Source organism: Amblyomma mixtum, chromosome 2 (assembly GCF_055824585.1).
Source record: "Amblyomma mixtum isolate Tamu chromosome 2, ASM5582458v1, whole genome shotgun sequence".
In the NCBI taxonomy this organism is placed as follows: Eukaryota; Metazoa; Arthropoda; class Arachnida; order Ixodida; family Ixodidae; genus Amblyomma; species Amblyomma mixtum.
The window spans coordinates 227,332,494-227,358,098 of record NC_143013.1 but is presented as its reverse complement, the minus strand read 5'-3'; the positions used below and the strand labels follow the sequence as shown (position 1 = coordinate 227,358,098).

Here is a 25,605-nt window from a genome sequence, read left to right as displayed (position 1 = left end):
ATGGCCCAACCTGCTCCACCGCCGCCATTTCCAGCCGTCGGGGCTCCACTTCCGCCAGTCTCAGCCGGCGGGGCCCCAGGCGTCCCTCTTGGACCCGACGACGAAATGGATCCCATTCAGATGGAGATGATGCTGTGAGTGGCTGCTCTAGGGTGCCTACTAAGTTTATTGCAGGGAGACCGTCCGACTGGGCAAACGCGCACAGAAAATGAAGCTATGAGGGGATATTTTGGTTTTAAAGATCGAATGACACTCTCACTCGAAGAGAGCGCTGAGGGCACTTTTTGAGGGCAGCTGTACAGAAGCCATGGTACGAGACGAGAGAGAAACCATTTTCTTTCGGTTGCGAGAGATGCAGGAGATTTTTGGCTGACATGATTGCTTTGTGCCCCTCGCTCTTTACCATTGTCATACCCACTCATGAAGCTATATCTGATTATAAAATGACAGGTTCTAATCTTCGACCGAATAACGGAAGGCTCTCAATATGAAGAGAGCCTCAAAACTATCCGTGCTCGCGGCTCACGAGTGGGAGCGCATTCAGAGGCTTTTTTGAGATTGTCTTCTGGTTGAGAGCGTCCCGTTATTTGACCTCTGATGGAATGCCTGAACTTACTGGAAGGCAGCAGGAATTCGAAAGGTGCATTCAAGATGTGCCTTTCGAGACAACTTTGAATCTAATTAGCGTTTCTTATCCCTGGATATTTTATGGCAGTGATTCTATGCCCTCTTCACATTCTTCTTTTCACGTGGTACACACGACTTTATGCACTTGAAAGAAGATAACAAAATGTGAAGCATGCATTGATGTGCTCAAAGTAAACCAGCATTTATGGACATGTGCAAAGATTCACACTGCGCAGCGTTAGAAGACGAACAAATCATTTTCCCCCAGCGGTTGCTCTTAAAATTTTGAACACACATAGACACTGTTATCCAGGTATTTGATGCCAGGCTGCCTCAGCCGCTAGCAGTTGCAAAATTCAACAAGGAAACAACACAACTTTTCGTTCTGTATCGACGATTGGCTCCTTTCCCGCAGCCAACAAGCAATGTACGACCTGATGCAGCGGCCCATCATTCCGGATCCATTGGTCTTCGTCTGCGCCGCCTTGTACCTCATCATTGTCATGACTCTGCTCATCGCCGGGGCTTTCTACTTCACCAACCGCCGTGAGTGCGTCGCGCAGAGAGTATTCCTACAGCTCCTGCGGAACAACAGGACAGAGAGCTTTGCGTGTTATAGGCAAATGTATATGTTTACCCCTGGAGGCACGCACCTGAGCAATACACCTCCATATCGCACAGAAGAAAACTAGCCTAACGGTTCCGAAGGCTTATTTGCGAAGTTTGACCGCCTGCCACAGAAGGAAACACCGCCTTCACCCGCAGAGAGCTGGTGGGATGGCTTGACAGTACTCTATAGTCACAGTGCAAAGAATACAGGGGAGGACTGTTACTGCGCCGTTGCGCCACGAGGGGACTCTTCGCTCGCTGGCTAATTTTCGAGCCTTATTTGAATATTATAGGTGTAAAAACTGATGACTGGTGAGAACACAATAATCTCGCCTGGCGTTCCTTCATTTGTCCACTGGGTGGTTTGCTCGTTCTTTCTTCGCCGCTCCATGCGTCTATCACTGCACACCAGGTAGAGTTTCTTCCATCCGAAAAATAAAAGCTCTTACCAAGCTTACCAACCGCAGATGTGCAGCACAGTGGCTAGCTGGCTGAACATCAACAAAGCAGCGTCCGGTAGAAACGTGGAGTTTGTATGGAAAAGAGATAATAATGTATATATATACGTGTTTCTGCGACGAAGCAGCACCGTTCACTCGATGCAACACGCTGCGATCGCAGGATCGGATTCGAGGTCCTTGAATGATACTTTAAGTGCTCACTGGCATACAGCGAATTTCCCGTGCTGGGTTGCCATCTATATATCGTGCACACCGCCCCCCATCCAAGCTCTCGAGTGCGCCCACCTCAAACCATGCGTGGGCGATGTAACCTCTAGTGGCAAAGTCCGTTCTGCTGGCTGCCCTTGCTGCTCCAGTACAGGCGACTCAGCACTTTCGCATTCATTTTACCAGTCTAACAGGCGCGCTCATCACGTACGTATCGGTTCTGCAAAAGTGCCCGGCCAGCCCAGCATGATTCCTAGGCAAGCTTGCACTCTCCCAAGTGAAGGTGCAGATATAGTGCAGCAAGCAGCATGACGGCGCAGGTGAGGAGGTTGGAGAATATATGACTGCAGAATTAATCAAGTTTGCCCAGTTCTTTCTTGAAAGGAGCAGTTGGATAGCTGTTCGTAGCGTCAGAATAGTAAACCTGAGTAGTCGGTTGAAGCCGCGCGGGCAGTTTTTCGGAGCATGTGTTCGTGAACGACAATTTACTGACGTTTATCCATTTGCTCTTCGTAATCTATTCACACGGTTCTAGATGCTGGTTGCCGTTGATGTGGCCGACACACATCTGGCTGCAATTTGAATGAGGCACCATAAGTACCAGACGACCAGGCCTGCACTCGGCCATTCGTTTTGGATGCACCGAGTGCAAAGCTCGACTGCAGTGCCAGAAATTGCCCTGCGCGCTCGCGGCACCAGCGCACAACATTACGGCATCAGTGTAGCCAGTGCAGCCAGTGCAGCCAAATCGAACAGGACTATGGCGACGAGATCGGCGCACGTGTCCTTCGTGTCTGACGTCGGCCTTAGGTGCGTAGTCCTTGAACACGATGTGAACACGAAGGTTTTCAGCCGTGACGCGCTGAGACTGCAGGGCCAGCGCCTAAGTAGACGTCAATGGTGGAGTAATTTATTCTGGAGTCAGGTTGTAGAGAGCGAGCCCGCAGGCAAACGCACTACGCGAAAACGGACATCGGGCCGTGGCGTTAATCGTCGCGTATGCAACAAATGGTGAATCATACAGTAATGAACCACAGGCATGTTCTGTCTGGTTGCCGCGTCATCGCTAGCCGCACTACAGCCGCCGCGCCGTTTCCGACCGACAACGCACAGGGACCGCGCTCTCCCATGTCTTGCAGCAACCATTCGGCGCTAATCGCGGGCGCGCCTTATGTATTGTGCTGAGTCATAGGCCGGTGCTGGCTGTTCTCCATTGCATAATATGCGTGAGGCATGTGTGTAAATATAAGAGGTATCGTGTTCATGGTTCTGTCACGACAATCGTGACGTGACCCGGACGGAGCTGGGACTGATGACCGAGTACCAAGTCCGAAGAAATTAAACGTTGCAAAATACTCCCTTAGGTGTGTACATTACTAACCAGCGTTGCCGTAGTCTTTTTTTTCCGCCCATTGAAAGGGACAACGATTGGAAATGAAGGATGTGGAAGGGGTGACGGATGAAGGCCCGAAAAGGCAGTACGCGAAAGTTGTAATTCTGCATGATAAAATGTCCACTCTCTGATCATCATGCGTGTTTTCTTACGCGCGATCAGTGCAACCACCGCCCCCACCCACACCACCAGAGGAGACCGAAACTACGGCTATATACACGGGTAAGCTACCAAGAGTCCAAATAACGGCGATAACCCCACGAGTTTGGAAACGTTTTACTCGAAAGTGCTAGTTAAATAATTCATTTCACTTTGTTCTCCTTTTCAACAGAACCTCCGCAAGAGAGTAAGTTGAACGCTTATATTAAACGCACCGTGTTCTACCATTTGGACTTGGTTTGCGAAGCAGATATTAAAAAGGGGCTGTAACTTCCCGTCCGGGGTGACCCACACACGCTTTCATTGTCTTCATCTACGTGCACATCAAAGAACTCTTCCTCCGATCTCATCTGCTCAGACTTTGTTTACTGCGAGGAGAACGTCGTATGCAAAGGACAACGAAAATCCTCACCCCATCACAGCCACCTGCTGATCGCGGCGCACAGGCTGCGCACTAACCTTCGCTGTACATTTCTGGCATCTTCTAGGATGCGAATCTTTTCCACGCTTTCGAAGTAATAGTGTGTATGTACGGGGTATGCCTAGTGCCGTTATGAAACGTGCCATTACGTTTTAGGCTTAAATATGGCACGAGGGCTTTCCCGCTGTAGCAAATCCTTTTGGTGTGTGTCCACTGAGCCAAATCCCTACCTTCCCAACCTCGCGCTGTCTCGAGCGAATGAAAGTGAATGATAAATGGCAAAACTTCGCGTCCTACTCTGTTAGCATGCAGTAGAAAGATTGCAGTGTGCGCAAGCAGGCACTGGTGCGTATTTACGTCTGCCATTGGCCCTATGAGGACGAGAAGAGAGTTTTCGGGAGAGGAAGGCGTGACGGTTTCTCACTGTTTAGATGGCCACGTAAATGGCGCCAATCGAGAACGGTTAAAAAAATTATACGGGACTAAAACAACAGAAGTGCAGGTATATACAGCATGTAGGACATCAATGTCCAGCTTTATTATAAGACCAGTTACTGCATTGTGAATCAAAATCTGGACATGATCTTCAAACACTTTCTAGATTTCTCTATATTGATAGTCAACTGCCAACCTACTTGCTAAGAAAGTCCTAATTTGATGAGGACTCTACCGAAGTGACAAGCTGCAACTTCAAAGGTTGTGTTCTACTACGACGATATACGTCATATTTATTGGTTCTGTGCAAGTTTTCTTTGTTTCCTGCATATTTCGGGGTCATCAAGTGTTAGTGAGATTTCGCTGCGAATGAACGGCTAGATAAATATTGATAGAGTAGCATGCGGTTCATCACTTGGTGCTTGGGAAAAGTCTAAAGCAGTCTTCAGCCTCAGAAGCCTCCGAATTTAAGAAATCTATAGACGCGAGGAATGTCTAAAATTTCTTGTTTTGACTGAAGTAAGTATTAAATGGGCGTAGCATAGCGCTCAGGAGTAGTCGCTGTGCAAAATAACTTCTCAAAACCAAAAAATGTTTGCCTTTTGCGTACGCAAAAGTGTTTGCGTACTTCATCTTCTGTAACAGTTGTGTTGCCAATGGGCACCTCTGGCGCCCTCTGGACCATGTATGTGCCACATTAAATGGCCACTGGGGAGAAAAAAAACGACAGAGAATTTTTTCCCAGATTTCATGAGTGAAAGCAAAATTGCATGAATGTTGGCTTGTGTTGTTACTTTACTGTTAGGGTATCATGCTGCTTTTCTTGTCGTAAATGTTAGGTTTCTAACGGAGTTAAACCGAGTAGGAAGAGCGAAGCAATTTAGGCAACAGCGCCTCAGAGGCAACCGCATCAAAAGACAGGCACTGGCAGCGCGCGTTCGTCGCCGCCGCGCGGTTGCTCGGGTGGCTGACACGCCGATGGCTCTCGCGCATCGGGAGTGCGAGCGGCGGAGCGCTCTGTCGACGCGGTGTGGGTTGGAGTATCGGTAGGGTCCCTAGGGACCCTAGTATCGGCCAAGCGAGGGCGCTAGGAGTGTAAGCGTTGTTGTGGGATGGCGGCATCGTCGCCATTGATCGCACTAACTCGCAACGTAGCATCTTGACAACACAAACCCATAAATATCGCATGGTTTTGCTCAGGGTTCACCCATCGGAATAGCAGTTTCGTACCAATCAAAGTCGGCCTGTATCTACAGGGTACCGTGTTCTCTCTCCCTGAGGAGGAGGAGAAGAATAAGCTTTGTTTACGCCGGCAAAAGTAGCAGATAGTGTGAGGTTATAGCCCCATCAATTGGCCATGAGCCCGTGGCGTTCGGCGACTTTTAGGGCACTTGTCACAACTCGGATCTCTGCGTCCAAATCGAAACTGAGCAATGCAGCCTCCCACTGGTCTGGATTCGAGAGCTGCAAACCTCGAGGTGGAGAGTCCCGAGGGCAAGGGCAGAATATGTAGAATAGAGTAGCATGTTGGCCACATAGTTGACAGGAAGGGGGTAACACCCGGATGTATGCGAGCATATATCGCGGTTTTGGGAAAGGTGTTTCTTCGGAGTTGCCTCCACAAAACCTCTTGGGGTTTGGTAAGGGAACTTTGTGCAGGGGGGATATATACGAGGGGGTACCCAAAAGAAACCGGACTAAATTTTTTCGTCGGCAAAGCTTCTGTGGTAACGCGTTTTGCCACTAGGAGCGCATAGAACGAACATTCCAGAGTCAGTTAGCCGAGTGCCGTCGTTGAAGGAGGTGAGACTAGTTTAGGCAGAGTTTTAGAGTGACGACTGTTTTGTGTGAATGTCGTTTTTGCAATGGCTGATTTTCGTGAACAGCGTGCGCCGGTGAAATTCAGATTTTTGCTCGGAAAAAGTTGAATGGAAACTCTTGAATTATTATGAAAGACCTACAAGGATGATGCTATAGGGGACAACTCAAGTGTTCCTGAATCAAATCCTGAATCAAAGCAACAATCATGCCAATGGAAAACTTCAAATTCACCTCGCCTCAAGAAAGCTCGTCAGGTGAAACGAAACCTGAAAACAATGCTGATTTGTTTTTTCCACGTGAGAGGAGTCGTCCATTGAGAATTTGTTCCGCAGGGTCAGACAGTTAGCCAGGCTTTCTACTTGGATGTCTTGAAAAGATTGGGCAACAGTGTGCGGTGGAAGCGGCCAGATTTGTGGCGGTCGGGTGACTGGTTTTTCCATCATGGCAATGCCCCTGCTCACACAGCCCTGTCTCTACGACAATTTTGGACCAAAAATGGCATGACCCCTATTCCTCAACCCTCATACTCTCCCGACCTTGCCCCGTGCTACTTTCTTTGTTTCCTAGAATGAAAAAATAGGTGAATGGAAAGCGTTTCGCTGATGTTGCTGAGGTGAAGAAAAAAACGACGGAGGCACTGTCAAGCATAACAAAAGATGGATTTAAACAATGTTTTGAAAAATGAAATGAAAGATTCGACACGCGTATCATTGCAAGTGGGGAATACTTTGAAGGAGATTGAAGGTCTGTGCTTAAAATGTGAACAAATAAGTTCAAACAAAAATAAGTCCGGTTTCTTTTGGGTACCCCCTCGTAAGTCCAGCTAAGAGGTAGTGCATGGTTATGTCATCAAATGTACCCATATCTGTTGTGGCCGTATGGCTGCGCTCGGGTGGACGTCAATGAGTAATTACTCCCTTATTACCCATACGACCTGTCGCCGTCCGCAGGACTGGCGACTCCACATCCCGATCGGCGAGTCCTCGGGCATAATTGTGGGCTGCCTCGTTCCCTGGATGGGATGAGTGCGCAGGGACCCAGAACAATTGGATCGGGCGGAATTGGAGGTTGGTGGAGGGGAGGAGACATGAAATTACGAATCGCAGATTTACAGTCGCTGAAGATGGTTTCTGCAGAGCTGGAGACCATCGCCAAGGCTATGGCCGCCTCCTCGGCCTCTTCAGTCGATCTCAAGGGAATGCAGCACGCAATGAGCGGCCGTAGACAGTAGTTTAAACCGAGAGCGAAAAAGCATCGAGATCGGGGTATTGGGCGGTGTCGACGTAGGCCGCTCTCATATCTGTTAAATACTTTTTGTGCAGAGCCTTAGCCCCCTCCTTGCGGCGAACGAAATGATACTCTGGGTGCATGTTTTTAGGAACAGGAGTACCGATAAATACTTTCGCCGGAAACGGAGCTTATATAATGCAGTAAAGAAGAAAAAATCAAATACGGGTGTTTCCGTCACCGGCATTTCGGAAGTATCATCCTTGCGTCGACACCAATTGTTGGGAGAGTGTCATAGAGGCTACGTGACAAAAATAGCAACCAGTTATTTTCATGGTAGGCGTCATATGTGCCCTTGAGTCTGTCGAGGTCATCACAGGATGCCAGTGTAAATCCCCCTGTGCTCATCCAGTGTGCTGTAACTGAGGAGCTTGCGGAGGAAGCCTTGTTAACACCCGAGGCTTTTGAGGAACTGAAGCGAGTTCAGAGTAAAACTCAAGAGCTTGCAGTACACAGGGTGAAAACAGAGATCGAAGCCTTCGTTGATGAACCCACAGAGGAAGTAATAGCTGTCAGAGCGGATTACGGGCTTTGAGTCAAGTGGCGAGAAAATTTATGAACACTATTTTTTCAGTCTTAAATCAGAGCTTTGCTCCCGGACAAGCGTCACCGTTCCCACAAAGAGACCAGCGAATCATATTGCAACGTGGCGGCCAGCCGAAGAATGAGGCGTGGTGAACCATGAACGAGAGTTGATTTAATGGCCGCTGGCCTAGCGCGAGCGCTCCGTCCCGCGCCACTGCCAGTTTCGTCTTCGTCACACTACCCGGGGCCTCCGAGCGATCGTCCCGATCAGTGACGAACAGACGGCGAAATGGCGATGGTCTTGAGTGGGGGGTTGAACAGTATGCAGAAGATGGTGCAGTGCTGGCCGCCACGATGAGAAAGAAGAGAGGATTAGTCCTGGTCCCCGAAGCATCCGCGCCGTAGGGTGCCAGGAGCTACCGGCCGAGGTCTCTGGACGCACCGAATGGCAGGGGCAGGGGGGCGGTGTCTTCACGTTTGGGTCTTGGGTCAGCGGGGTCTTGGGTCGGTCGGCTCTTGGGTCGGTGGGCTCTTGGGTCGGTGGGGTCTTGGGTCCGTCGGGTCTGGGATCGTCGTGTCGTGTGGTCCGGGCGGGGGACGGGGCTCGGTGAGCGTCGAGGTCGGTTCAGGTCGGGCAGGCTGGGGCACGGCCGTGCGGCGCTGACCAGGTACTCACGGCCGACGTCCACGGCAGGCCCAGGACGCCGAGGCTCCGTGACCAGGACGGCGATGAAGGGACCCCAGCACCTCACAGCAAATGTAACGTGGCTGCCAGCCGAAGAATGAGGCGTGGTGAACGAGAGTTGATTTAATGGCCGCTGGCCTAGCGCGAGCGCTCCGTCCCGCGCCACTGCCAGCTTCGTCTTCGTTACAATATTTTCACTGAGAACGCCATTTGGACGGAGTTCTCTTCAAAGTACTTGCCTTTAAGCTGTGCAGATTTGTTACGCATTTCGTAGACGGGTTGGTAGGAACTGAACCTGGGTAGCATTTTGGAGAATGTGTTCGGGCAGTCTGCGCATTTAGGAACCGTTTTTTACCTTCAAAAAAAGATGCGTCATGCCAGTGACGATAAAGTTCTAGGCCGTCAGCCTTCACTGGCGCTAAACGGAGACAATGTTGCATACATAATTAAAAAAGTTACTCTACGTTGACTCTGATGGTAACATGTGCGCATGTGAGAGAGCAAATTTTGTTTGTTTTTTTCATGTTCCCATGCGGATATGAGAAAAAAAAGTTGTGAACGTCTGTGAGACGAAGAATTGTTCCGTTAACTTGCGCCATATTTCAAAGTACTGGAAAATCAGAAGCTTTGTCTTCTCTCCTTCGCTAATAGGTTGGTATATTAAGGAGCAAATCTTACTTTTTGTTTCCTGAGTACTGATATGAAACGGAGTTGTTATAATTCACTTTCTTAAGTTAACGTCAAATTTCCACAGCTACCATCGAAGAAAAACTCTGGAGTACTCGTAAGTCTCTCCGTTTTCATATTTCGTCCGCAGCTCTCTAGACGTGACCAGCGCCTCTTTCGAGACTGCGCGGTCAAAATGACACAGTATAGTTGCGTCTTACTGCCACTTTTATTAAGCTAGAGCAGGGGTTCTCAAACCTTTTTGCTTGGAGGAACCCCCCCCCCCCCCCCCGCCCCCGCTTTCACTTACCAGCAATGTTGTCGAGTGCATTTTTGCAAAGAGAGAGTTGCAAAGGTTAAATGTTTATTGCACAGATTAATACAAATACTAATGTGATGGGTGGTATTGCTTCCCTTTTAAGAGCAAGTCAAAGCGTGGCTCAGTAGCACTCAGAGCCAGTCTCATATCATCTGCCGGGACAGGGCCGGTGAGGGTTCTCGCGGAACACAAGAAGACAGCCCGCGGAACACAGGGGTTCCGCGGAACCCAGTTTGAGAACCCCTGAGCTAGAGCATAGCCAAAAGAACCGAGAAAAACAGAACGTTCATTACCTTCTTGCCGCGTAATGGCATTCCTTTAGACTGATTGTGCGACGCATATCAACATCACCGTTAAAGAGACCGGCGCTTTTTCTAGTGCTTTTCGCTGCCCCAGCTCCTAGAGCCACATTTTGATCAAGGCACCAGACGCGTGCAAAGCAACTATTGTACTTTCAGGAGTAGATATTTACAAGAGGAAAGAAGGCGCAGATCGCTTAAAGATTATTGCTACCTTCATAGTAGTAGCCATCCTCGCTTCCTTGAAAAGCACTTCGACAACAGAGATAGCCCTCAGCAGTTCGCATCTGGGCTTGATGCTCTTGTCAAGCAGTGTGCAAAGGGGCTGAGTTTACATCCAGTCGTAGCTTTTGGCCAATATTTGCCTGGCTTCCAAAGCTGGACGCAGGCGGAAGGGGTATGTTGCGGAGCAAACCGTTGCTGCTTCTCACAACAATAATGGAATCCGACGACTTGAAAGCTTTTGAGGCCATTCAAGTACTTCGCAACTTGGAAATACATCCGTACGTCACGATAAAATAGCTATATCATCTAAGAATGACACTTTCGTGGACTGCATCGGCATAACTACGGATATCATGCAAGTGACAATTGCGTAACACTAGAAAAAAACAATGCGTCGCACATTGCGACAGCTCCACGGTCAAGAGAGCTTTTCACGCGCAATTAAAAATAACCGAAAGAAACTCAACAACTCACCCGCGTAGACCTCTAAGCAGTAATAAAGGCATTCTTAGTAAGTGCAGTGTAGCAAGTCAGGGCTCGAGTCGTCAAGGTTTGTAGCTGGAGCGCGGTGAGTACGGATCGCCATGACTTGCCGACAACTGAATAACAACACTTCTTTGCCGCTGGACTCTGTGCTTCAGGAACACCTGAGAAACATTTCCCAAATCTAACACGTCGTTTCTGCACGTTTCGTTATGTTTGCTTCCAACTGACTACGTGCATACAGGAGAGTTAATAAACGAACAAAATTGCCAACTGGTTCTCACAAAGTGCAGCTGTTTTTACCTATAGCCAAGCAGTGGTTTCGTTTTTTCCACCAAGGCAACATGGCTGTCGCAGTTCCCAGAGCGCCAAGAGGTGGCGTTCTGCTTTTTGGATATCGTCAGTTAATAATTAAATAGGTTAGAAAAAAATAGCTTTTTAGCTATTAGGTTTCCAGCTAACATTCAGATGAGCAATTGTAGACTGTCCGGAACCAATTAAAATTGTTTTTTGAGGAGACGTAATGGCGCAGTAACTAACATCTCGATGGACACCTGAACCGCGCCGGAAAGAACGGGATAAAGGAGGGAGTGAAAGAAGAAAAAGGTGCCGTTGTGAAGGTGTCCAGAGTAATATCGACCGCCCGGGTGTCTTTAACGTGCACTTACACCGCACAGCGCATGGGCGCCTTTTGCGCTTCGCCTCCATCGAAACGAGACCTCCGCGGGGGGCTCGAACCCGGGAACTCGGGCTCTGTAGCCGACCGCCCTAACCACTGAGCCATCGCGGCTGGTACATGTTGATGTATGGTATAATTTTTTCCCGCGTTGGAAAGAAAGCGCGCGAAATATAAAAACACATGACCATACGGTCGCGCGCCGAGACAGTAGTGCTCTCAAACGCGGAACGTGTTAACGTAACCGCGTTCAATGGTGCTGAGATTGTATCGAGAGAAACAGCGAAGTGGGCTCTGGCGGTGAAATTGAAAGCACCTTCCACCTGGCCACTTTTATGCGGAAAGTAGCGGGCACTCTGGCTTCTGTTAGGGATACGCAGGGCGAAATACTTGAGAAGTTCGTTTAGTGGTCGGTCGGGCGTTTCATCAGTCGGGCAGGAGAAAAATCATCGGTTTAAGCCGCAAAGCAATGCGCCAGTACGGAAAGACGCAGCATGCGGGGTACAATACGCGTAACGCCGTCCTCGGACTGTGAATGGAGCTTAGCGATTCGGCCGGCGTAAAACTTGCAGTGGTTCGGCTCTTCTCAAGCTAGTTAGAGAGAGCGAAAGCTCTATTACACTTTGTTACGCTTGGGTAGACCCTTGAAATGACTCTCAAACGTTTCAGGCACAGTGTCGCGCGGGCTCTCATCCATGTCGAAACTGCATGTGAGAGCGGCGTCGCTTCTTTAAGCGAACGCCGAGTGAGGTCCAGAAACATATAACCACATCTGGCGAGGCGGCGCGGCGGCTGCAGCTGCGGCGAGTCCCATCATCTGACGTTGCAACCACACCTCCAGCGTTCCTCCTGCTGACGGCCAAACTGCAACACCTGATGTCCTTGGCGAAACATAGCGTATTGGAACCTTCGCTCCAATAGCTATCGGGAATCAGCGCGCTCGCTGTACTCGGCATCGAAGGCGGCAATTTCACAGTTAATTTCAATTCTGCCGGCTGCCTTCACTACATTCTCTTGGCCCCACCACATTCGCGGAGAGAGAGAAGACTTTATTCACACCGACATGGGCCTTAGGGCAGATGCTCAGCCACGGGGAGGGACTCCCCCTTGCAGGCTCTCCTGCGCCGTGACCGCAGACAAGGTCTCGGAGTAAGCCTCCTCCGCCCGGCGTAGGACGATCCTTTATACATCCGCATTTGGGCTGCAGTTGCAGGACTCCCAGGCAACGTGATCAAATGATCAGGTTGTTTCGCTTCCGGAGATTTGGGGCATTGTCAGATTAGATGATTTTGACGCAGATGTACGTTGCAGAGATTTCAGAGCTTCTCGGTCGCCTATAAACTCATTACGGAGAATAACACAAGTGAAGAAGCGATTTTCCTAAATTTTTCGCCAGGCCCTACATTTTGAGGGTGGTGCATAGACACTTTTCACTGTTTAAGAGCGTACGTTGTTGGGCTAGTCGGTCAATCATGGTGAATACAAGTGGGGGTATTGTTGTGTTGTGCGCTTGTTGTGTTATCTTTTTGTCCTTGTCTTTTTGTGCGCAGTACCCCCACTTGTATTCACATTTCTCTCTAGTTGGGGGTATCAGAGAGCTCCTTGTAAGGGATGAGGGTGTCTTTGTCTCCATTTTGCTGGGTCTCTACGGCCGCTCGGGTGTATATCTTGAGCGAGGCGATGGGCAGCCTCATTGCCTGGTAGACTCTCATGAGCTGGAACTCAGATGAATGAAACCTCCTGGTTTAGCGGGTGCTTAATCAATAGACTAGCCGCCTGCTTGTAAATTAGGCGTTTGCAGAAGTTCCTAACAGCCGCTTTATTATCTCAGAGGATAGTTTTGGCTCGTACATGCTAGCGCTATCGTAGTCTCCTCAGAAATTGAAGCGTTACGCTTATTAAGGGACCCAACCTTCTGGGAGTCGTTCCCATCTACCACTGCTATGAACGCGGCCCCTTCTAGCCGGCAGGCAGCATCGCAATAGGCTGATTCCTAGGGAGGGTCTGTCATTAGTTTGCATTGAACAAATTTTGCTCTATGTCCCCTTCGTACCTCATCATGGATGGGTGCATCTTCTTAGGAATCGGTGCAATTCTGAACAGTTTCCGCGTCTCAAGCTCCACCGGTTCAGCGACATAAGGTGGCTCTCCTGACGGACGCCGTAGTTCTTGTAGCATTTTTCGGCTGGCTACAGTGCAGCTGCGCCGCCAGATCTGGGCCCCCTGACTGCTTTGGCAATCTCTTGCCAAGTATTATGCATTCCCATAGCTAGAAGCTTCTTCGTCTAGGAATTGGGGGGATGCTTAAAACCCGTCAGAGTGACGTTCTGATCATGATCTCGAACTTCTCCGCTTCGTCAGAATTAAGATTGAGAAAGGGTGTGCATAAGCAATCCTGCTGAATATGATGACTTGAACCGGTCTTATTAGGCAGTATTCTCTGAGGCCTTTGTACCTGAAGGAGATTCCCCGGAATATCCCCGTTACTTGGGTGATATACGTGTGAAACAATTTAAGAACGGTGGTGTTTTTACTATTCTGCTGTAGGAAATACGCCAGGATCCCAATGGTGCTGACTGTCGGTACCTTACTCCCTCCCGCGTATACCTCAACTGGTTTGTGTAGGTGCAGTAGGTGGGATTGTCAGGTTAGTTGTGCTCGGCGGCAGATAGATCACAGTTCAGACTTCTGAGGAGAGAAATATAGTCCTCTATATAGGGCGTAGCTCTCAACTTATGCACCGCTTCCTGTAGCCTATGCATAATATCGGCGCTGGGCCCTCCTTCGGTTCAGATTGTGATGTCGTTGCCATAGATGCTGGGTTTGGTGGCTTCTGTCGTACTCATCTGGGACGAGAGCTTGCATTGCAAAACCTAAAAGTATCGGGGAGAGGAGAGATCCCTTGGGGTGCCCCTCTGCCCCCGGTACTGATGGGCTTGTACCTGAGTCCCACGAAGGTAACTTCAGTTTGTTTTTCTGCAGGTGAGGAAATTATTGACATATTTGAAGCCCTTGCTTCCCACTCCAGTCGAGTTGAGCCCTTCGAGAACCGCTCTGTGCTCAACATAATCAAACCGTTAACGAGATCAAGTCCCAGAATGGCTCTATATGATGTAGCGTGCTCGGGAGCTTAGGATGTCACTCTTTAATCTAAGCATGACAACCTGGGTGCTTAATCCCGCCCTGTCTCTTACCATCTCTATGGGCCAGAGTTCCTTGTTTTGCATATGCAGAGATATTCTTAGTTGGACGACATTTTCTATGACCTTTCCCAGACAAGAGGTGAGAGATATGGGCCTCATGTGGGATAGTTGAAGTTTCCTGGCAGGTTTAGGTATACGGATCAATCTATAGATTTTTCACTGCTCTGGGATTTCAGCCCTTTTCAAATTTAATTCATTACTTCGCAAATAAACTGTAAGGAGTCATCGGCCATATTTTTGAGCAGGGTGTTTGTGATACTGTCTGGCCGTGGAGCAGATCTTTTGAAATCCTGCAGGACCGCCCTAATTTCTGCCAATTCAATTGGAGCATCTGTGGCCTTATTAATGAGGAAGTATTACCAGGCTATGACGGCGGGGTCGTCTATGGAAAATGTGTCGGCAGCAGTTGTGGGCAACTTAGAAGAAATAGCTTCAAACGAATGGTTGTAATCGAAAGAGGATGATGCGAGGATGCTGTGCAAAAAATGAAATTCGAAAAAGGATTAATAATTAATTACAGCCAAAAATGTTCAAAAACTGTGCGGGGCCAGAGCAAAAGTGGCGCCAAATTTGAAAATGCCGGAAGTATGGGGCCACGTGACCAAAAGTGCGGGCGGAGCCAATGCGCGGCGCCTATTTGAAAGTCCGGAATCAATACTGAGAGTTGAAACGACAGAAAATGTGCAGTTAATCTAAATGCAATCAATAATTATTGATTATAGAAAGTGTCAAGAGTGATTTAAGGTGAACTAAGGTGCATTAATTGTGAATAAAAGTGATTTATTTATTAATCAAGGTGGAATAATGTGATTCAAATGGGAATAATGGTCCGTTAATGTGAATTAAGGGAACTGACTGCTAAATAATTACGAATTTATTGTGAGTTAAGAGGAATTGAAATGAATTTATTATGAATGAAGTAGGTAATTAAGGAACCACTTAAAAACAAGTAAGAAACTTGAAATGAGCAGTAGTCAATGCATTCGCATTAATCCAGTGCGGGTTACCGCAGTGATCTCGATTTTGTTCTCGGGCCCAGTATAACTAGGTAGAAGGGGGCCGGGGTCCTGACATGTATATGTTGTCCTAATTTTATCCAGCAGCTCCTCGTTTCCCCCTTGGAACTTATTCTTGATCTTAATCTGGTCTAGTCTGGCCCGTCTCTTGGTGTTATTGGGATGGTGAGGTAGCGGAGGATAGCCCAGGTCTTGGGAAGGCTCATGTTGAAGCTCATCTAATCAGACCTCGGCCCAGCTCCTTTCAGACAGATTGGCTGCGTACCGCCCAATTTCCTCATTGAGCTTAGCAATCCCCCTTTTGAGATTTCTGTTCCATTTTTTTAGTTTTCCACCTGCCATCCAATCCTCTCTTGGATTTAATGAGATGTAACAGGTGGTTGTCTAAAATTGGACTTGGATATCCGTCGTCTGTTCTTCCGTATGCCTGCGGCGAGAAGGATTTGCTCCTTTCTTTTTCAGATGCACTCCATATTTAGCTTCCTGAGTTGCAGATTTCCTGCCTATTGTGGGACTACTCCATTAGTTCTTTAAGAGACGTTATGTCTACGGCAAGCTTGGCGAGACGCTTGTCCTCAGACTTGGCCCTCTTTTTGCTGGGGGGGTCTCCATTCGCGTTTTGGTTCGTCCTCACTCACGGATAGGGGGGGGGGGGAGAGTTCCCTCATGTTACGATTTTCTAGCTTGATCAACCCCTCTTCTCAACTCTGCATTTTCTTGCTCGATTTTCTCTAATTTCTGCAGGAATTCCTGGTTCTCCCTGATTAGTCTTTCCATTTTGCTTTCAACACTCCCTTAATCAGTTGCAAGCGGGTCCTTGCCTCCTGCCAAGGTACTCTTCTGCTTGAGGCCCCATGGGCCCGTCGGGTCCCTTATGAGGGATCAGAGTTCCGTCCCTTCTCGCTGTGGAGTTCTGAGGGGGCGGGCGCCTGCTCTGGCGCAAGTCCCGGCCCGGGCGTAGCGTCCGCCTTCCCGGTATTGCGATCTTGACTGCTGGCCCTGGCCTGGTGCCCGACATGAAGCGGCTGCGGGAGCGGGAGATGGAGCTTCTCTCCTTGGTTCTGTGGGTCTCAAACTTGTTCTTTAGAAGAATGAGTCCCTGTTTGGGGGCGGTCTCTTGCTCTCTAAGTTTCTTTTTCTAGAGTTTCCTTTTCACTAAGTAGGGGTCCTGTAGATCTTGGTGGAGGTTTTGTCCTACAAGGGCGTGCTGCCCCTGACAGAGTGCATATTTGGGGGTGCACTTATGGCCCGGTAGGGGGTTTTAAACCCCGCATTCTCGGCATTTGCCTGTCTCGGGATTTGGGCAGACGTCAGCCCTATGCCTGGATTGCCCGTATGTGGCGCGCACCTGTTACTTCTTTTTGAACAGCCGGCACTTGAGTGCCGTTGCTTTGAAGTTGATCGTCCACTATCATCCACTGTCTTCTATAAAACACAGCTACCCAGTGCCTGTGTTTTCTCGCAGCCGCGTAGCTGATGTAATGGCCGGATTTCCTGATCTATTCAGGATGGTCAAGCTGTCTTGGTCCGAGAGGCCCGGTGGGATCCCGTAGATAACCCCCCTTCCAAAGGCCTCCGGCGTCACAGGGTAGGCTGTGACTGGGGCGGTGCCTTCTTTATGTCGGAGGTCCACGATGCCTCGGTACCTTCTTACTATTTCCTCCGATGCCATGGCGATCCCGATAGTTTGAGTCTTAGAATTGGTCGCGATTTGATCACCTTGCATATTCTCTTCGTGCATGTCCGCGGCTCTAGCGATGACATCGGTGAGCTCCTCCAACCCGTAGCCTTTAAATATCTTTTCTATGCTTCTTCGAGGTCTTAGGACAATCTTCACCCACTCTCTGGATACCGGGAAAGTCCGCAAATTGAGGTTTTCGCGTCCTTGAGTGCCTTCTTCGTCAGCAGCTTCGTCGCTGTCGCGTCGTAAGCCGCTTTCATTTCCTCCGTTTGTTGCTGAGAAACATATTTCCTCCTGAGCCTGATTTTCCAGTCATGTGCGCCTATCTTTCCCGAAAATTATTTTGCGTTCATAGGAGCATCGCCTACTTCGTTGCGAGGCAAAGAGCAATCTCCCGAGGCCGGCGTCTCCGACATGGTAGAGCCGCAAGACGTCCACTTGCACGGTGTGGCCGCGATTTGGGTCCGTCACAAAACACCTAAAAAGTCGCGAAATTCGTTTGCAGCACATAAAATTCGAATGATGCAATTCGGGCATATACTGATGGTAAATGATGATGAAAAGCAGGCGAGTATGTTGAAGCAGATCGCTGATGGAAGTGGATTAGGCGGGGCACAGAAACATTCGTCCGTCCTCGCTGGCAACTATCCCTCCCCCCCACCCTCCCCCATTCGGGGCAGCATCGAACGCGGCTACGTTCAAGATTCCCAAGTGTGTGAGCTCTTCTATCGCTGCACGCTAGCGCGTGGTTCCATGGGATTTTTTCATACACTGGACGCTTTCTTTTAGACGCGGAGAAAACTTCACCACATATCAACATATAAACTCATGAATTTGAAGTTTTTTAGAGTCCTCTGCAAATTGGCACTAGCATTTTGGCGAAAAATCAAACAGCTAAGAATAATTTTTTCTTTCATCTAATTATTTACATGAACAAAGTTCAAGATATTACAATATGCTACATATAGTGGTCAACAACCAATTCAGCACACCGACCTCATCTAACGCACAGCTTATCTCCGAGCGTAACAGTATTTCATTTGATGCTTGCATTTCGCTCTCTTTTTTGCTTATTTTGAAATTTCTTGTGAAGTTTTCTTTTGCAGCTGTTTCTTTTAGCTCCCCTGTTTGCAATTTTCAAATGTTTGTGAACAATGTATTGTGCTCTGTTTTTAAAATGAGTAGATAACAATGTATTTCAAGTGTGTGTTACCATTGGATTGTAAAGTGGGCACTGTCCTCGTCAAGCCACTAACTGGCTTTTTGACTGCGCCCCCCAGCATCAGTGACGTTGAAATAAAAGATCTGATTTGGTTTTAAGTTTTGTGGGACACTTAGTATACTGATGTTTTACAAATCATTACAAAGCAGTGAACACGCAACCGAAAATGTGTTCCTCTACTCCTTCCAATTAAGCTCGTCTTTTCGTTAGTGTCCCATGTTTTGTTCCCATAAATCCACACTGGGAACGTATAACTGTTGTATCCTTTACTCTCAAGGTGTACTGGTAATATTCATACTGGTGAACAGCGCAAAAAAGGCGGGACAACAACAAGACAAGCGCTTGTCTTGTTGTTGTCCCGCCTTTTTTGCGCTGTTCACCAGTATGAATGCATACCAACTCTCCCAGATCTCAGCCGTACTGGTAATATGTGATCCATTACCTGCAACTTAACTAATGTGGTCCGTGTCTACCGTCGCTACCTCCCCTGAGTAGACGCAGTCCCTAATCACATTCAATTCTTCTCTGCAGCCTACCGTAAACTTGTGTTGTCATTCCTGACTGCTGCACATTACTACAGTTTTCTCCATAATAACTTTAGTCCCTCCAATACGTTTTGCCATTTAAAGCTTTTTACTTACCTTGCCCCAAGGCAGCACGCTGGTTCATCGTCATGGGACATGTGGGCTTTCAGCATTGTGCAGCGTGATTTGATATATCCTTTGAAGTACAGCCTTTTGAGGCAAACAACATCACATACCCTTGTTTATCTTCGGGTAACTATTCGTAGACGGGTGCCTAGTTTTCATTTGCTAGAACTGAGTAATGCGTTTGTGTGTACTTATTTTGCTCTTCATTTTGCCTTCCACTAGCTCATCCGGACAAAAATCCATTTGTCTGCCTCATCGGTCTCCAACACAAGAACCAGAGGGACCTAGTTGAGAGCCTCAAATTTACGTGCGATCACTTTGCGATGAAGGAAAATCTTGACATCGCCAATGGGGTCATGACTCTCCAAGGGAAACGTAAGCCCATCGTAGTCCTCCGTTTATCTCTGCTAAGCTCGAGAATGGCTGCTGCAGTTTTGATACTCGTGAGTTACATCCAGATAATGCCTGACACCGATGCGCGAAGCAAATACGAAGAAGGGATGATCAAGAGACCCACCTTCCTTATTCCCTTCTCTCCACTGATGGGTCAATACGAGGGATGAACACAGGGCAACACGTCTTATTTTTCACTTTGCGACTCGATCATCGATAAACGATCCGCTGTTAGTACACACACTAGTGATGCAAAACTATCGATAGTACTATCGATACTATTGATAGTTGAGTGACTATTGAACTATCGATGGTAAAAAATACTACATCGATAGTAGTATCGATAGTACTATCGATAGTATTTTCGATGGTTCTAATCATAGTACTATAGATAGCCGTATCGGTACTACTTGTTATATATAGTACTATCGATCGATTCTATAAAATCAACCACCCGTACCCACTGCATCCTAAACTTGGTTTCCCGAGTGTGTGGTATGGAGGTGATGGTATGAGTAACTGACAGGACTCGCCCGTTTTCGCTGCCTGCGCGTCAACGAGCTCTGCAGACATTCCCTGCGTAAAGTTGCTGGATAAAATGTTAGCGTGCTAATTTCCAAGTTGCGAAGCATGTGTGCGAAAAGCATTTCTGCAGCGGTTACGTCAGCAAGACGACGCCTGCAGCGCACGATAGTGTCATGCAAGCCAGCAACACTTGGGCTCGTTGTTCTTTAATCGGATGCAGTTCCAGGTATTTATCCGAACTGTCGCAGTGCACGTTAAGAAACCACAGCTAGTCGAAATTTACCCAGAGACCACCAATACGGGATCTCTCATAGCTTGATTCTCTATGGGACGTTAAGCCTCATGAGACCGAGAAACCAATCAGGTGTCGCAAATGTTTTAAGGCGAAAGCCTTTAATATCTCATCGTTGTAAGCAGCAGTTGTCGACAGAGAATGTCACGCTTTTCAGTTGGTCGAAACGGTCGTGACGTCACAGTGCGCCAATTTCAAACGGGGCCAATTGTACTTTGGCTAGTAACCATGCAACCAATTGAAGGGACCATATAGTGATGCTCCAAGTAAGTGGGGCTGAGCTTAGTTAATTGCTTAATTACCCAATTAGCCTAATTAACTTTTCTAGTCAGGCAATATAAATAAATAAAACCTAGTAAGAAATTGGTCGAGCTCGGGAATCGAACCCCGGTCTTCGGAGTGCGAGACGAGCATGCTATCCACTCCGCCATGCCAGCTCGATGGTTTGGAATGAACAAAGGCGCGTCTAGTGAATACGGTGTCTTCGCTCACTGCCATCCTCCTCCCTTCCCTTCCGGCGAGGTTTAGGTGTCCACCGAGATATCAGAGAGAAATACATTTCCTTTCCTCAAAAACCAATTTACCGACGAGCGAGGCGTAGAACCGAATGGGCGATGGCGTTCTATGGACTCCCTGGCAGCGTTGCAAGACGCTCTCGCGTTCCACTCTTAGAGGCGAAGCTTAACATCTTAACCACACATCAGTGACCACACTTTAGGTCAAAAAAGTGCACCCCCCCCCCTGAATTTTGACGGGTGCCCACCGAGATATGTGAGACAGTTACTGCGTAATTTTCTTTCCTCAAATACAATTTTCATTTTCTTCATTAAGGGCCATCTTCGTCTTTCTTCTTTCACTCCCACTTCCTCCGTTCCTCTACGGTGCGGTTCAGGTGTCCACCGAGATGACAGAGATTTACTGCGCCATTTCCTTTCCTCAAAAACCGTTGCGTTGAAACGGCAAGGCATCGCGCCGAACGGGTGGTGGCGTTCCGTGGACTCCCTGGCAGCGCTACAACACGCTGTCGCGTTCCACTCCTAAAGGCGAAGCTTAAGCTTAAGCTTAATTAGCAGTTAATTAATATTCAGGCATTAATCAGTAATTAACCATTAATTAGTGATTTGTCATCACTTAGTAATTAGCACTCAATTACATGTGACGCCACCAGTGCCACAGAAGCACTGAAAGTGGTGCGGAAAACGCTTTCGCCTCTACGCACTTTAGACAGTCTAAGTGCCCCCTGAATTTTTGGTGATATCACTGGCCAACAAATGCATAATATCAGTATTCTTACTATCATTAGTCTTATCATCGACAGTTTCACTATCGATAGTCTTTCTATCAATAGCTGTACTATCGCTAGTAATACTATCGATAGCAACACTATCGGTGGTAGAATCGATAGTAATACTATCGATGCTGACTATCGATAATTCTACCGATAGCAACACTATCGATAGTAGAATCGATAGTATTACTATCGATAATAGACTATCGATAATACTACCGATAGTCTATCGATAGTAGCATTATCGATAGTTTTTTTGCACTATCGATAGTCAATTTTTCGACAGTTTCGCGTCACTAACACACACACACACACACACACAGACATACGCACACGCACGCACGCACGCGCACACACACACACACACACACACACACACACACACAAACACACACACACACAGCACGGAAAATCAACAGAGCCTCATTCCTATTTGTCTTGTGTGCACTGAACGGTCAACACGTGGGATGAGCACAGGGCAACAGTTCTTTTCACTTTGCGAATCGCTCATCGATAAACGATCGGCTGTTCGGACATAGAAGTGTAAGGACAATCAACAAAACCTCCTTCCTATTTTCTTCAGTGCACTGAAGGGTGAACACAAGTAATGAGCACAGCTAAACAGCTCTCAATATCACTTTGCTACTCACTCATGGATCACCAATCTGCTGTTAGCACACATAAAGAGTAAGGTCAATCAACAGAACATCGTTCCTGTGTGTCCTCTGTGCACTGAAGAGTCAACACGAGGGACGAACACTGGGCAACAGCTCTTATTTTCACTTAGCGACTCGCTCATCGATCAGCGATGCGTTGTTAGCACATACACAAAGTAAGGACAGTCAACAGAACTTCATTCTTAATTGTCTTCATGCAATAACAGTCAACACAAGGAATGAGCACAGCTAAACAGGAATGAAATTCTTCGTTATTTGTGGCCTGCGAGCGAAGCACCCTTTTAATTTTTCAAAACTGCCGGCGCACTAGCGTGCCGGGCAGATAAACGCTACAGTCGCATTATCAGTAATGAAAAGGACACGCAAGCCAATTGTCGTAAGAAAGCGGTGGCACCATTGATATAGGTTTGGGGTGTGAGCATTGCAGCAGCAGTGCATATTCAGTACTGTACCCAAACTGGTAAAACATTACGCGTTGGGCCATGCTGGTAAGCAACGATCCAAGCAAGGCACATATTGAATGCATAGCCGTGCTTCAGGAAACTAGATTTCACACCTTCGCTAGTGTTTCCTTTTGTTTTCCTCTTTTAGGGAGTGTGTTCAAAACGCAGTTAATTATTGTCCCCATTTCATGTTTTGTTTTTGTCTCTCGATTCTTGTTTTCCAGCTCACAGTAACGACGAAATAACAAGTATTCTTCAAGCCGAATACGGCGACAGTGCTGGAGAGGTAGCAATCGGATTACTGTGCTGTTCTCTCATCTACAACAGTGATCTTCAGGACACTTTAACTTTTTTGGCCTCTAAATGCAAGATCAAGCTGCAGCCAAACCTCAATGCGACTGCCTTAGACAACTACATCGAAGTGAGTACGAGTAGTTGTAATGTGGGGACATTAAGGCATCTTCGTGCGTGGGAAGCGTACGTGCAGCAGACTCGCCACGCGGTTGTTTCGCAAGACTGTGAATTGAAACGGCGGAAGGCCACGCGTATTTTCTGGAACATACCACCACGTTTTTTTTTTCACGCCGAAGAGTTGATTGGATAGCACAGACATTAGCAAACAGCGTGACTGTGCTTAAAAAGATGGCTTTTCGTCCACTCGGCTATTTAGACACTCCACTGTTACAGGTGTTCTAAGAAGGCTCGGAGCGCCGGCATCGCGCTGAAAAACCCCAGATACGAAAACCGCAGACTCGCTCAATTCGCGATGGCGCCTTTGTGTAATCCGATGCTGTCGCCATCGGCGTTATTGAAAGCGGGCAACTGTCGTAAATTTAACGCGAGCGACGCCAAATGTCGCAAAAGGAAACGCTCCCGCTTCTTGTCCCGTTAAGCAGGGGAGCGCACAGTGAGCGACCGACGCTTGGATAAATGCTTGTGGGATTTAACATCGCGGTAAAAATATATATATATATCTATTTCTGCGAGTTCGTACAAAGCAGGTTAGTGAAAACAAGAGATGCATCAGGAGATACTTGTGCCCTATCCACATCAACAAACACAAGCTCACTGGCTATAACGAAACTGCAGCCCACAAATTTTTGTCCCCCACTGTACAGTCTAGCGGCAAGGTGGGTTGGTCACCAGCCATGTACAGGGTTGGTCAAAAGATAGCAGACCACAGGGTCTGCATTTCATTGTTATATCCTGGCCCTTAAGTTACCGATAAGCCTATCAAGGTTCTCAGAGGTTACAACAATACTTCTTCGTCCTTCTAGATATTCTGTGCTTCACGAATTTCGTAACTGCTTGACGATACTGCTCAAAACGACACCTTGTGACCTGGAAGTTTTTGTCTGACCTTGTACATGCGGTTGCCAGCACTGTTTCGTTATGAGTGAGAAAGGCAGCATTTGGACTCCAACTGCCGTTAACAACTGCTGGGTGTCCGCCGTCAGAAGACATCAAGAGGCTCTAATTTGCTTATCGACTATAAACTATCATAGTCCAAGAATGATTGTTTTTCTGAAGTTTGTGAAAGCGCCTCAGGTTTACTGCGAGAAGCAGTGATGCTGAGCGTGCCAACGCGATGGGATGTTTCTCTATAGAACATTGAGCGATGCACTTCGGGATCAAAAGTGGAACATTCCACGCGCTATTGTACAGGTTGAGCTCCCGCGATGCCTTTTGGGGGGTCTTATCCAAGCAGCAGAGGCGCCTGACTGCGACGATAAAAAAGGCGTGGTAAATGTAAAAACTGTCTCCTCCTCGCCTTGGTGGACCGCAGGCGTTGCGAGTAAGTGGAGTGGTATTGAAGTCCGACCGAAGCTCGAGTGGTATGCGCCACCTTTGCTCCCAATAGTATATAAAAAGCCATCCAGCACTCAGTTGGTCCTTTGGCCTTCAGTCAGCCTGTATTTCTCCTGTGAGATTTAAACATGGCGCAGCTAGGTATGCGGCTGCATTAGTACAGTCGCGCGAACGGAGCGGACACGGTGCGGAGAAAGACGTGCCTTCGATGTGCAGTTGCGGACAGGTTAACGTGTAATGACGCTAAGAGGACCAAGCAAGAAGAGGTGGCGTCATTCAGCTAGAACACGAGCCGATTACGTCACAAGCACTAGCAGCACGACAGTTCGGCCACACTTCATTCTAGTGCGGGTGGCTCTCCCGTTCGTTGACATCCTCGTGGTTTGATAGAGCCACTTGAAAGGCAACAGGCACAAACTTTCGAACGCAAACTAATAATATGATCTTAGTCGTGGATGTAAGCAGATGGCTTTTGGCAAGTTCCAGTCGCAGGCGTTGAATGATGGTTCGGAATATTCTGTGACGAGCCGCTGGGTACTTCCACGCACTTCCTTTGATGACAGGATGCACATACCCAAATGTTGTGGCGTCACCGAACCCACCTGTGCACTACCAGTGCACAAGTGCTTGCCGGTGACGCGAGGTGACGCCGACGCCATCAGGAACGTGGTAATCAAAATTGGCTGGTCGACGGTAACGTAAAGGTTCACAACTTCCTCGCGCCTGCCGAGACGAAAACTGTGTGCACGAATTCGCTTCTAATTATTCACTTTTACGTACTGCGGTTTTGAGATCCTTTTCGTGAATGCTAGATACGTGAGCCGCTTTAAAAGAAAACGGACACACAAAAACTTGGTGCATATCTTTTATTGTGGCCCCCTGTCTATCGTTTCTTTTTGACTCTCTATGACCATATTCGAGCGAGGTTCTAGTCGGTAGAACTTTTATAATGTAATGAGCAACGCATGTAAAGCATGATGAATGGCTAACCGAAAAACTTTCGGAGCACCTGATGTTTAGCCTCCTGTATAAATATGAAATCAAAAGGGGTTTCTTTCTGGGCCCGTTGTGAAACCTTTCCTTTCAGAACCTCGCGAAAGTGAGGTGA

The 25,605-nt window shown here is 47.9% G+C and overlaps 1 protein-coding gene across 1 annotated transcript; it reads left to right on the top strand.

Annotated features, from left to right (window-relative positions):
* LOC149362808 (uncharacterized) lies at nt 1-25,605 on the top strand. The gene is made up of 6 exons (XM_089568382.1): nt 1-134; nt 1,043-1,173; nt 3,460-3,519; nt 19,293-19,445; nt 22,913-23,109; nt 25,585-25,605. Exons 1-6 carry the CDS (start codon nt 1-3, stop codon nt 25,603-25,605), a joined length of 696 nt encoding a protein of 231 aa, XP_089424508.1.